Source organism: Garra rufa, chromosome 8 (assembly GCF_049309525.1).
Source record: "Garra rufa chromosome 8, GarRuf1.0, whole genome shotgun sequence".
NCBI lineage: Eukaryota > Metazoa > Chordata > Actinopteri > Cypriniformes > Cyprinidae > Garra > Garra rufa.
Genome location: NC_133368.1, coordinates 29528545 through 29541550, shown reverse-complemented (window position 1 = coordinate 29541550; position 13006 = coordinate 29528545). Strand labels below are relative to the sequence as shown.

Genomic DNA, 13006 nt, shown 5'->3' with positions numbered 1-13006 from the left:
CACACACACTCTGCCTTTCGGACATTAGCCGGATCGGGGAACATGCTTAACTTCTTCCTTTGATGTTTTTTGATTGTCTTTTAAAGCCTTCAAGAAAAGCGGCATGCTGAGAAAATTAGCGTGTGTGTGTGTGTGTGTGTGTGTGTGTGTACCTGGTATTCATCACGTTGTGGGGACCAAATGTCCCCACAAGGATAGGAATACCAGTAGATTTTGACCTTGTGGGAACATTTCTCAGGTCCCCATGAGGAAACAGGCTTATAAATCATGCACAATGAGTTTTTTTTGAGGAAGTAAAAGTGTGTACAATCTCCTGTGAGGGCTAGGTTTAGGTGTAGGGTAGGTGTAGGGCCATAGAAAATACAGTTTGTACAGTATAAAAACCATTACGCCTATGGAATGTCCCCATAAAACATGTAAACCCAACGTGTGTGTGTGTCTGTATCCAAAGCTTCTCAGGGACAGTAAAACTGGAAGTGAAATAAGTGAGCGACGGCAGAGGACAGTGAGACGTTCTGTCATCCATCAATCAAACACTGACACTCCGGCACTCTCCCATAATGCCGCAGGCCACTGTCACACATATTAAACAGTCAGGCAATTCTCCAGGGTCCTCATTTGCTCAGGTTCCGACCGACTTGAGGTCAAAGCACATAATCTACTCATCATATTCACTTTTGCATCACAGAATGTCACACTTACTGTATATGTGAGTGTGTGTCTACTGAAAATAGACAGACAGAAATGGAAAAAGACTGCATTTTAAATACCATGCAGCCTTAATTTCGAGCATTCCTGTAGGACAAATATTTCACAGTACAGTAATTATTTTTGCACATGTTGTATACAAAAAACACAGAGCTGATAGAAAATATTTTAGGGAACTGCTTCCAATGATTTTAAAAGGCAACTTAGTTCTAAGGCAGCATCAAATGCATCCTTTGCAAAGAAAACAATTCCAACAGAATGCATCAGTGAAAATAATCATCCAAGATGGCAAACGAATTGCGAGATGAGTAGTTCTTCTAAACTTTTGTGATTTTTCTTTCTTCTGCTGAACAAAAAAAGAAGAAATTGTGAAAATATATTGGAGTGTAAACAACACTGGAATCCACTTTATGAAAATATTGTCTGTTCCACAGAAGAAAAAAACATCATACAGGTTTAAAATTGAGTAAATGATAAAACTGTCATTTTTGAGTAAGAAATTTCGGTCCCACTTTATATTAAGTGTCCCTAATACCTGTGAACTTACATGGTAACTAGATGTGTATGAAGCATGTAACTACAGTGTATGTACACATTGGTACATTGTATCTACAGCTCTAATACTGGTGTAATTACACACATGTAACAACTCACTGAATAGCATTTGTAAGTACAAATGTGTAACAGGACATTGGTAACAACACTTTTTTCACTTCTGGAAGTACACATGTGTAACAAGAATTATGTAACTACATTTTGTAACAACAATATGTACTCACAGAAGTATTTACACTTCCACACAGTCTTCAATACTGCAGTTACCAGTTTGGAATGCCCTGAAACATTATTGAAATCGTGATGATTCCTATGTAGGCTACATATAATTTTTGTATCCATGTATTTGTGAACACTGAATTAGAATTAAAGTATCAATTTGTAATACCAGTGTACTTGGTACATGGTAACTCATCAGGAACTGTCTACTTAATATAAAGTGTAAAATGGTCACAACTTACTGAGTAATATATAAAATGTAAACCTCTGTGCAACACTTTAATATCAGTGTACTTACATAGTAACTCCTCAGGAACTGTCTACTTAATGTAAAGTGTAAAATGGTCACAACTTACAGAGTAATATATCAAATGTAAACCTCTGTGCAACACTTTAATATCAGTGTACTTACATGGTAACACCTCAGGAACTGTCTACTTAATATAAAGTGTAAAATGGTCCAGCCTGGTCTCATTGTTTATACGTTGGTATACGTATTTTTAGATGCACAAAACGTACATTTTTTATTGATGCGAAAATGTACAATTTAGACGTATTTCAACGTTTAAAACGTACAAATAGCTACGTATGTTTTGCTAAAAACGTAAAATATTTACGTATCCTTCATTTCATTAAATATTCGTATCAATGCCTTTTTATCATTTTATTAATACGCGATTTACATTTTTAGCCCCCTTAACCTACCCCCAAACCTAAAGCTACCCATTTTATAGCAAATATAAAAGGATATAAATTGTAACTGACAAAAATATATGCAGGGAAATTACCATTTTTACTAACAATATAGCATAAAAAATATTTTTATAGTCACTAATCACACTCCTACCTCTAAACCTAACGTTAACCATATCAGTCCCAGAGGAGTTATCATGTAAGTACACTGGTATTACAAATTGATACTTTAATTCTAATTCAGTGTTCACAAATACATGAATACAAAAATTATATGTAGCCTACATAGGAATCATCACGATTTCAATAATGTTTCCGGGCATTCCAAACTGGTAACTGCAGTATTGAAGACTGTGTGGAAGTGTAAATACTTCTGTGAGTAAATATTGTTGTTACAAAATGTAGTTACATAATTCTTGTTACACATGTGTACTTCCAGAAGTGAAAAAAGTGTTGTTACCAATGTCCTGTTACACATTTGTACTTACAAATGCTATTCAGTGAGTTGTTACATGTGTGTAATTACACCAGTATTAGAGCTGTAGATACAATGTACCAATGTGTACATACACTGTGGTTACATGCTACGTACACATCTAGTTACCATGTAAATTCACAGGTATTAGGGACACTTAATATAAAGTGGGACCGAAATTTCATTCAATGCTTAAAGGAGAAGTTAAAAAACAATGTTTTTACTATTGTTATGCTTTATAAAGGCCTGTTTCTCACAGAATGGATTTCCCTGTTCTCACAAAATTATGATTTCGAACTATTAAAACAATTATTCAAACTTTATATTTACCATTATAGTTATCGATCTTTGTATGAACAGCACGGGATAGTCCACCCAAAAATGACAGTTCTGTTATAAATTACTCACCCTCATGTTGTTCGTTTTCATATTGTTGTTTTGTTTGTGCACAAAAAGTATTCTTGTAGCTTTATAACTGTTAGGGGTGTGTGCAGGACGAGACGAGACGATAGACGAGGTGAACAATTAACAATATATTTAATAGAATTCTCCAAGGAGGAACAAGGCAGGAACAGGCAGGAGCAGTTTCACACACATACACTACGTTAAAGACCGACAAAAGACTAAACTCAAAGACAGACTTATAAAGGCAAACTAATTATCAAACACAGGTGACACAGATGACTAATAATTACAAGGACAGGTGTAACAGATGACGGTGACGAGGGCTAAACCAAATGACAACAGAATGGCAGGGGGAGACAATGGGAGAAACCAATGACATAAACAGACAGAACTGTGACAATAACATTATGGTTGAACCACTGATGCCACATAGACTATTTTAATGATTACGTTTTATTATGCTGATTTGCTGTTCAAGAATTTTTATTATTATTATTATTGTCAATATTTAAAACAGTTAAGTACATTTTTTCAGGATTCTTGGATGAATCTGAAATAAAAAGCTTTTGTAACATTATACACTGTTCCATTCAAAAGCTTGGAGTTGGTTCATAGAATTTAATACTTTTATTAGCAAGAATGTTTTAAATTGCTCAAAAGAGGTGATAAAGACTTTTATATTGTTACAAATGATTTCTATTTCAGATAAATGCTGTTCTCCTGAGCTTTCTATTCATCAAAGAAACTTTGAAAAAAAATTCTACTCAGCTGTTTTCAACATAATAGTAATAATTGTTTTTGTTTATTTGTTTGTTTTTTGAGCAGCAAATCAGAATATTAGAATTTCTGAAGAATTATGTGCCTGGAGTAATGATGCTAAAAATTCAGCTTTGAAATCACAGGAATAAATTACATTTTAAAATATATTCATATAGAAAACAAAGAATTTATAAGTAACACGTTTGTAATACTGTGTATTCTAATACAATTCATATTTCTGATTAAATCTGACTAGTTGGGTTACACCAAAAAATTCTGTCATTAATTCCAAACCTGTAAGACCTTCGTTCATCTTCATTTTTTTTTTTTTTTTTTTTTTTGTATTCTCGTAGCTTCATAAAATTACGGTTAAACCACTGATGTCACATGGACTATTTTAACAATGTCCTTACTACCTTTCTGGGCCTTGAATGTTTCAGTTGCATTGCTGTCTATGCAGGGTTTGGGAAACTCTTGGATTTCATCAAAAATATCTTTATTTGTGTTTGGAATATGAACAAACATCTTACAGGTTTGGAATGACATGAGCGTGAGTAATTAATGACAGAATTTTCAGAGATTTTTATCTCTTTAAGAATATTGAATTGTTAGCTTATCCTAATTATGTTGACTTGATTTAGCTCACAGTTTTGACTTTTCGCATCAGTGTAATATAATGAACTTCTGATGATTTATGTACTACTTGCAAAAGCAATATAATCTAGTCAGTATGCTCAGCTCATTTTGAATAGCTGGCAGTTGAGTAAACAACCATTTTTGTCAGCATTATTGTTGAGATTACAACATTTACCATCAGTGGATAAAAGCCTAAATTAACTAGCCAAACACTGATCCCCTGGAACCAATTAATGACCGCCAGTTGTAAAATCAGTCACTTATAAGATTCCAGTTCAGTTAGGATACTGCTTAAAAAGGAAGCTGTCTATGCATGCAGTTTACTATACGTTTAAAACCAAGCTATAGAGCTTTGTTTATTAAGGACCCAGTTAGCAACGGGAAATAGAAGCTGCTGTTGTTGTTTTGTTTCCTCTGAGACTGGCTTTGAGCTGATTAAACCATAAACAATAGTTTTCAGCAACACACCGGTAGGAGAGAGCAGGTATTTTAGTATTCTTTTTAGGTTTATAGGGTGATAAAACGAGACTGTGCTGACATATGCGGGGGTCTGAAAATAGTGAGAGTGTAAAAATAGTCTTCGCTATACAGTTAATAGGGCAGAGAGGAAGAGAGCTTATAGTTGTTGTTTTTATTTTTTGCTAAATTTGTTTATGCATTTTACAAGAGACAAGTGCATTGCAGGTTGCCGCCCCAAGCACTCTGTAACCACGGTAACCCGGTAGGAGGTGTGAGGTCATTACATTGAAAAGGTCAAATTTCAACAAATCTTATCAGCAGCTATTAAACTCAAAGCCCTTGGACAAAACAAACACTAATGCACTTTTAATGGAGACACACTCATCAATGTAGAGAAGAGTGTGTTGACATGCAATGCTTCTAACTAACGGAGTGTGTGAATATTCGTTTGTGGTGGTGTAATTTTGTTTGACTGACTACAAACAAAAAGCAGGGTCATATAATGAGAAATCACGTTTTTAAAGAGATCATCCCAAAGATGAAAATTCTGTCATTGATTACTCACCCTCGTGTCGTTCCAAACCCGTAAGACCTTTGTTCATTTTTGGAACAAAAATTAAGATATTTTTGATGAAATCCGAGAGCTTTGCTGACCCAGAAAGGTAGTAAGGTTATTGTTCAAATAGTTAATGTTACTTCAGTGGTTCAACCGTAATGTTATGAAGCAAAAAGAATACATATTGCACACAAAGAAAACAAAAATAACAACTTTATTCAACTATTTCTTCTCTTCCGCGTCAGTCTTTGCCACACATGAGTCCAGCTGGCATTCTGACGTAGAACCCGGATGCGCTGTGCCTTGTTTAAAAGCAGAGGAATGTTTCTGTTATTTTTGTTTTCTTTGCACACAAAAAGTATTCTCGTAGCTTCGCATAGACAGCAATGCAATTACCACGAATCAAGACCCAGAAAGGTAGTAAGGACATACAAAGCTCTCGGATTTCTTCAAAAATATCTTAATTTGAACTACTCACAAAAGCAATATGATCTAGTCAGTATGCTCGGTTTATTTTGAATAGCTGGCAGTTGAATAAACAACCATTTTTATCAACATTGTTTTTGAGATTACAGCATTTATTATCAGTGGATATAAACCTAAATTAACTAGGAACTAGTTAACAGAAGAGCTGGGTAGATTATTAACAAATTGTAATCCATTACATTACTCATTTTAGGTAATATAATCAGACTACTTTTAGATTTCTTTTGACTCATGTATTGACTCATATATGTTAAGTAAGGGATAATGTACAGGCAGCCGGTAGTTATCGCAGAAATAAGCCCCGACAGTGTGATCAGGACCCGACGCGAAGCGGAGGGTCTTGTATCACACTGAAGGGGCTTATTTCGCGATAACTACAGGCTGCCTGTACATTATCCCGCTTATTACACGGTTACTTGCCACATAAGGAAAAAAACTGGACATGAATATGAATTTGAAACCTTTTATTGGCATATTTGTTTTAAATTAACATTTTTATCCTTCGGCGAAACAATATAGTACCACGTGACTAACATTCAAACTATGTACGTTAGTAAGACAATTTAAATAGATTAATGTCGAAATTTTCCATTGTTAATTGTGGTTGTCCAGTGTTTGTCACAAGATGGCGCCAAACGGTAATCTTTGTTGGCACGGAGGGATTTTAAACATACAAGTAGTATATACAAGTAGCGTTATTACTTTGGAGCGGTGATTATTTGAAAAGAACGAACCTGCAAATGTCTCAACTGACCAATCAGAATCAAGCATTCCAAAGAGCCGTGTAATAAGGTAACTGATGACATTCACAGCCTTATACGACTTGGCACAAGCTGATTGGTTCATGTCACATACGCAGCCAATGAGTTTGCACCTTTACCTTTAAATGGCTGGTTGGCATTCACTCAAGCCTTTGCAGCGCGCTTTCAGAGTTCCTCTAAAACCCTCCACCTTCCCCAGCTCCACATGTATATATCTGCTACGGGTTATTTTATATGCTATTTGAGCAGCAGCAGTATGTCTTAAATACTCACAGCACCGTATCGCCATATGCTTTGGCAGTAGCAAGTTCCTGAACTTGCTTGCAGCAGCAGCAGCAATAATCTACAACTACAGCAATAACCAACAGCAGCAGCAATTCAGCAGCAGCGTAGCAGATCTATTCTGGCAAGACCAAATACATTAACATTATCATATCCATTACCATAGTAAAATCTTCAGAGAGTTGAAAGGATCGATTCACTGGCCCGAAAGCGAAGTCCAGCGATCTGGTCGAAGGTTTATTGCATGTTCGGTCTTTTCACAGCGCTTCAAGATTTAGTTTCAATTTTAATCTGGCTCCGTACTAATCTGACTCTCATTTCAAATGATCATTAAATTTAGACTGTATTCCTAATCAAAGGTGATCATAAATATTGACTGTGTATTAATTTAGAAATTTGATTATTCCGGAAATCCCATTCTTTCAATTATTCGTTCATTAATGACCTGGTATCGCTTAGAAATTCACCCGGCCGATTAGTGAACCCACGGCACAACCTCATCAGTTCTGGACTTACTCAGAGGATGAGGAGTGATTATAAAGCCTCTTAAGTGGACTACACCCTGCAGTCCCATACTATAGAGTGCCCTTTTTCTATAATCACGAGAACTACAACGTGTTAAGCCAGTGACAGCCAGAAATCGGAAGCCCTAATGGTGTTCCCCATGGTCCATCCATCCTTCGGTATGATCTGTCCTGAACGCAGAATTGCGGAAATACCAGACTGCAATTTAATCTACTAGAAATAATGATTCTGAGAAATTCCAGAATAAGTCAAATATAACATTTTATTTGTCAGGTAAAAATGTATCATGCCAATTACACAATTAAACAATGAGAATCCAATTCAGTTTCAATTTAGATAAATACATAACCTCAATAACTCAAAGAAGTATCTAAGAGTGGAAAAAGCATTCCTGACTATCAGAGAGACACACTGCAGCATGGGAGACTTGGAGGTTTAGCTCCAGAGACTCTTGCATACAGTGGGGGTCATTTGGCTACAAAATCCCAAAGTACTGTTTCACCCTTTGCCTTAAATACTCCAGACCAAAACAAACAAATCTTTCAATCAGTTGTAAAAACACAAAAGACCTTTTGTTTGTCAGAAGTTCTCGCAACCCAGAGTCGCGCCTGGTTGGAGGTTCCCATCTGCCCCTAAGGGGAAAACACACCCCTTAGCAGCAAACCCAATCCTATAGAAGTTTTCAATCTTTCTAACAGTATATGTGACTGCTATGAAATTGAGACCATTTTACCAATCGCACAGAGACCATTAGAGTGATACCAAACATGAAGGGGAAAAACAATACATTCACAAGATATAACATGTATCTTCAACATGTGACTTTAGGCAAAAGCTTTTAGGGGGGAGAGTGAGGGGTGAGGAGAGGGGGGTAGATCAGGGTGGGGTTGTTTGTTCTCTTTGAAGATTTGTTTTACTGTTTTATTGCATGGCAGCTGTTTTGAGTTCCTGTGCTTCAATTCCATGAGAAGATAATTTCACTCCTTACAGAGTTGTTATGGAAGAAATAAAAATACAAAGATTAAGACAAAATATTCTGTTCATTGTTATTAACAACATAAAGTGCATTAAACATTATATTATGTCAAGGTTTCCCAAACGGAGGTTTGTAAAGGAACTGCAGAGGGTTTATGCATTTAATGAAAAGCTGTTTTCATGTTTTTAAAAGCTGTTCATTAATAATATTTCATTAAAATAAGTCATTATAAAATCTGTCAAAATATAACACTTACTAAAAGAAATTAAATATTTTATTTGTATACCTGAATGTAATGTGCCTGTAACCACTGTCAAAAAACAGTGAACATGCATATTTGATACTTTATTTATTTATTATTAAAATATTTAGTTTAAAATCTCAGGGGTACTTCAAGTAAATATTATAGGTAAAAGAAGATCAGATGAGAAAAAAGTTTGTAAATTCATGAATTTGTGCATTTTAATGTGTGACAAAAGCCTTCTAACGACATAGAAATGCATGATTAAATAACCTGATAATTAAAATAAAAATGTATATGTTTATCAGTAGTTGATGCAATATTGAAACACTTCTTAAATCTAAAATAATTTTTTCTAAAACAATGGTCAAATGCTGTCGTCACCTGATTATTGACAGGTTTTGTGTGAATGTTCACAAAACTGGAAGACTTTCTGACTGTATATAAGCAGTAGGCTATTTTAGAAAGGAACATTTTAAAGATGAAAAAGAGGAATTAGGGGGAATCGATCAGTTATGAATAATTTATTGCTATTGTGTAAATAATATGTAATCATGTAATCAATAAAAAAGTAACTGTAGTCAGATTATGAGTATTTTAAAATGTAATTTAATCGAATTACTATTACTAATCTAATTAAGTACTTAATTTTTGGAATCCGATTACATATTTCAGATTACATGTAATCAGTTACTATCCAGCCCTGCCAATTAATGACCGCCAGTTGTAAAATATGAGATTTTAGTTCAGTTATGATACTGCCTAAGAAGGAAGCTGACTATGTAGGCAGTTTAATAGATTTACTAGGTTTACTAAGTTGAAAACAGAGCTTTGTTTATTAGGAAACACTGAAAGATGGCGTGCTGACATAGAATCCTGATGCACTGTGCCTTGTTTACAAGCAGAGAAATGTTTTTGTTATTTTTGTTTTCTTTGTGCCGAAAAGGTATTCTTGTAGCATTATAAAATAAGGTTGAACAGATGTCACTATTTTATTGATGTCCTTACTACCTTTCTGGGCCTTAAAGGGGTCATTGGATGCAAAACTAACTTTTACATGTTGTTTGAACATTAATGTGTGTTGGCAGTTTGTGTACACAACCACCCTACAATGATAAAAATCCACCCAGTGGTATTTTTTTAATCTTTAAAAGTAATATCCCTTTTTAATATTAGGTCATTCTCAGCTTCTTGTCGGTGTGACGAAACACAGTTGATTGACATGAGCATCTTACCTTAGACCCGCCCTCACCGAGCTGAAAACAATACGAATACGATCGCCATTGTGTCGACTCAGGTGCAGAGGAAGACTCTAATTGAGCGATTGAGGTGTTCTGTTGTTGGATGTAATAATGAACATAGCAGTAGTCATTTGCAAAGTGGCGATCCCGATCTACATCTATGTGAAATTTGTAACATCTCGGCTTGACTACTGCAACTCTTTATATGTCGGTGTCTCTCAGTCTTGTGTCTCTCATTTGCAGTTAGTCCAAAATGCAGCAGCCCGGCTTCTCACAGGAAAGCGCAAATACGAGAATATTACGCCGGTTTTAATTTCACTTCATTGGCTGCCAGTTAAGTATAGAATCGATTACAAAATCCTAATGTTTGTTTTTAAATCTTTACAAAGTCTGGCCCCACAGTACTTAACTGATTTGTTACAGCCTTACATTCCATCAAGATCACTCAGATCTACTAATTTTAATTTGTTGCAAGTGCCTAGGACAAGACTAAAAACCAGAGGTGACCGTGCCTTTTCTGTTGTTGGTCCAAAGTTATGCAACGATCTCCCGTTTCACATCAGAACTGCCCCAACCTTGTCTGTTTTTAAGTCCACTCTTAAAACCTATTTTCCTTGGCGTTCAACATCTCTTGAACTATTGCTCTGTGTTTTTGGCCTTAGGAACCTCGCCTGTGTTTACAGCTTGTGTGTTATTATGTTTTATAATTTGTGTCTTTCTTACTGTGTATTTTTTAATAGTGTTGTAAAGCACTTTGGTCAACCTCGGTTGTTTTTAAATTGTGCTCTATAAATAAAAATTGTATTGTATTGTATTGTATTGAATCATTCGTGATGCAGCTTCACCCACAGCAGAAGTGAGTATAAGGGGTTTTATGCATCTTTGCAAATGGCCTTTCTTAATAATGTGCTTGTTTGCAATTTTCGCCGATAAATGCGGCTAAATGCAGCTAAATGCAGCTAAATGTGGCTAAAGTAAACATTACAGCTTGTAATCCCTCAGCAGTGAGGGGCGGAGCAAGCAGAGCTCATTTGCATTTAAAGGGCCCCTGCGATAAAATAGTAAGGTAAGGCAATGTAAAGGGGTGTTTTTTTACACTACTATTGAGAATTTTTAACCAAAGTATATTAGAGACTTTTCATTAAGACCCTAAAAAATCATATGAACTTGTGAAAAATGGGCATCCGATGACCCCTTTAAACGCGGTAGTACCATTACTCTCTATTCAGGGTCAGAAAGCTCTCAGATTTCATTAAAAATATCTTAATTTGTGTTCTGAAGATGAACGAAGGCCTTAGGGGTTTGGAACGACACAAAGGTGAGTAATTCATGACAGAATTTTCATTTTTGGGTGAACTAAATAAATAAATGCTCATAATAATATGAAACCATACTGTTTTGAGGACTCAGAACTGCAATAACATTTAATTCTGTACTTTAACATCTTTCATAGATGTTTTAAAAGCAGCAAAAAAATCTAATTTAATTAAGGGTCATAGAGAGTGTAGGATACTAAATCTGACATGTTTTTCTGCTGAAAATCGTTGACTTATATTATAAGTGGACCTTAGGGAAATGGAAAGTGATAAAAAATGTATGAAATGACCCTTTGGAAAACCTTTGAGAAAAATGTCATTCTATTCATTTGCTACTCCTATTCCATCAGTAAAACACTAATTATTTGTAGCTCTACATGAAAAATGCAGACAAATTTTGTTCCATCGTAGTCAAATTACATCTATCATGGTTGAATCAAATAAAATCATGTTTTATTCTAGCATAATTCGTTTAGTGTATAGGCTCTGTGAGATGATAACAAATTTGCGATCGGTGATGTCTCTCGGTGAGTATGTGTTAACCTGATTACGGATAGCATAGTTTATATACTCTCTGTGTGTCTTACAGGAATTCCACGTTTTGTATGAAGGTGTCTATGACTCTGTTGGTCGCTGATAATGACACAGCGGGATGTTATAACTCAAAACTGCGCTACACTGAGAAAGGAGAACTGGGAAAGAGTAAAGACATCTCCTGTCCTGATATCCAGGATTACGTTCAGCCTGGTGAAAAACTGCAGATAACGTGGTACAAGGTACAGTGGAGATACTGTGAGGTGAATTCACTAAACAGTTGCACCGTTCAGCGCACAAACCAGCATCTTATTCACAAACCACCTGCGATCCAGCGTAACGGCACCTGCCCCCTGAGAATTTAAATGAAGTCGTTGTCGTTCTTTTCAGCGCAAACACCTCCTTTTTATGTAAATTAGGGTTATTATACTTTATGCCAGTAAGCCAGTGCTGTTTGCCTGGGGCAATTAACATTGTGCTTTACTGCACATGCAAACCGTAAACAGAAAATTATTTAAAATAGACTGTTGATGTACATTTTCAATTGATCATGGCAGTAGTAATTTATCAAATGATATATGTAAATGCACTGATATATATGTAACCCTGGACTACAAAACCAGTCTTAAATAGCACAGGTACATTTGTAGCAATAACCAAAACTACATTGTATGGGTCAAAGATATCGGTTTTTCCTTTTGTGCCAAAAAAACGTTAGGATATCAAGTAAAGATCATGTTTCATGAAGACATTTCATAAATTTCCTACCGTAAATATATCAAAACCTAATTTGCATTGCTAAGAACTTTATATGGACAACTTTAAAAGCTATTTTCTCAATATTTACATTTTTTTTCACCCTCAGATTCCAGATTTTCAAATATTGTCCTGTCCTAACAAACCATAACAATTCACATATGTGACCCTGGACTAGAAAACCAGTCATAAGGGTACATTTTTCGATATACATCATCTGAAAGATGAATAAATAAGCTTTTCATTGATGTATGGTTTGTTAGGACAATAGGACAATATTTGGCTGGGATACAACTGCACCAGGGTGCAAAAAAATCTAAATACTGAGAATATCACCTTTAAAGTTGTCCAAATAAAGTGCTTAGAAATGCATATTACTTATCAAAAATTAGGTTTTGATATATTTACGGTAGGAAATGTACA

The 13006-nt window shown here is 35.3% G+C and overlaps 1 protein-coding gene across 2 annotated transcripts in view; it reads left to right on the top strand.

The window, feature by feature from the left end:
- The window catches only part of il1rapl1a (interleukin 1 receptor accessory protein-like 1a), a 133740-nt gene that overhangs the window by 62486 nt on the left and 58248 nt on the right, over nt 1–13006 (top strand). For both annotated transcript variants that reach the window (XM_073845600.1, XM_073845599.1), the window contains exon 4: nt 11883–12069. In XM_073845600.1, the coding sequence (XP_073701701.1) occupies nt 11883–12069 (187 nt within the window). The remainder of the gene's footprint in view (nt 1–11882; nt 12070–13006) is intronic.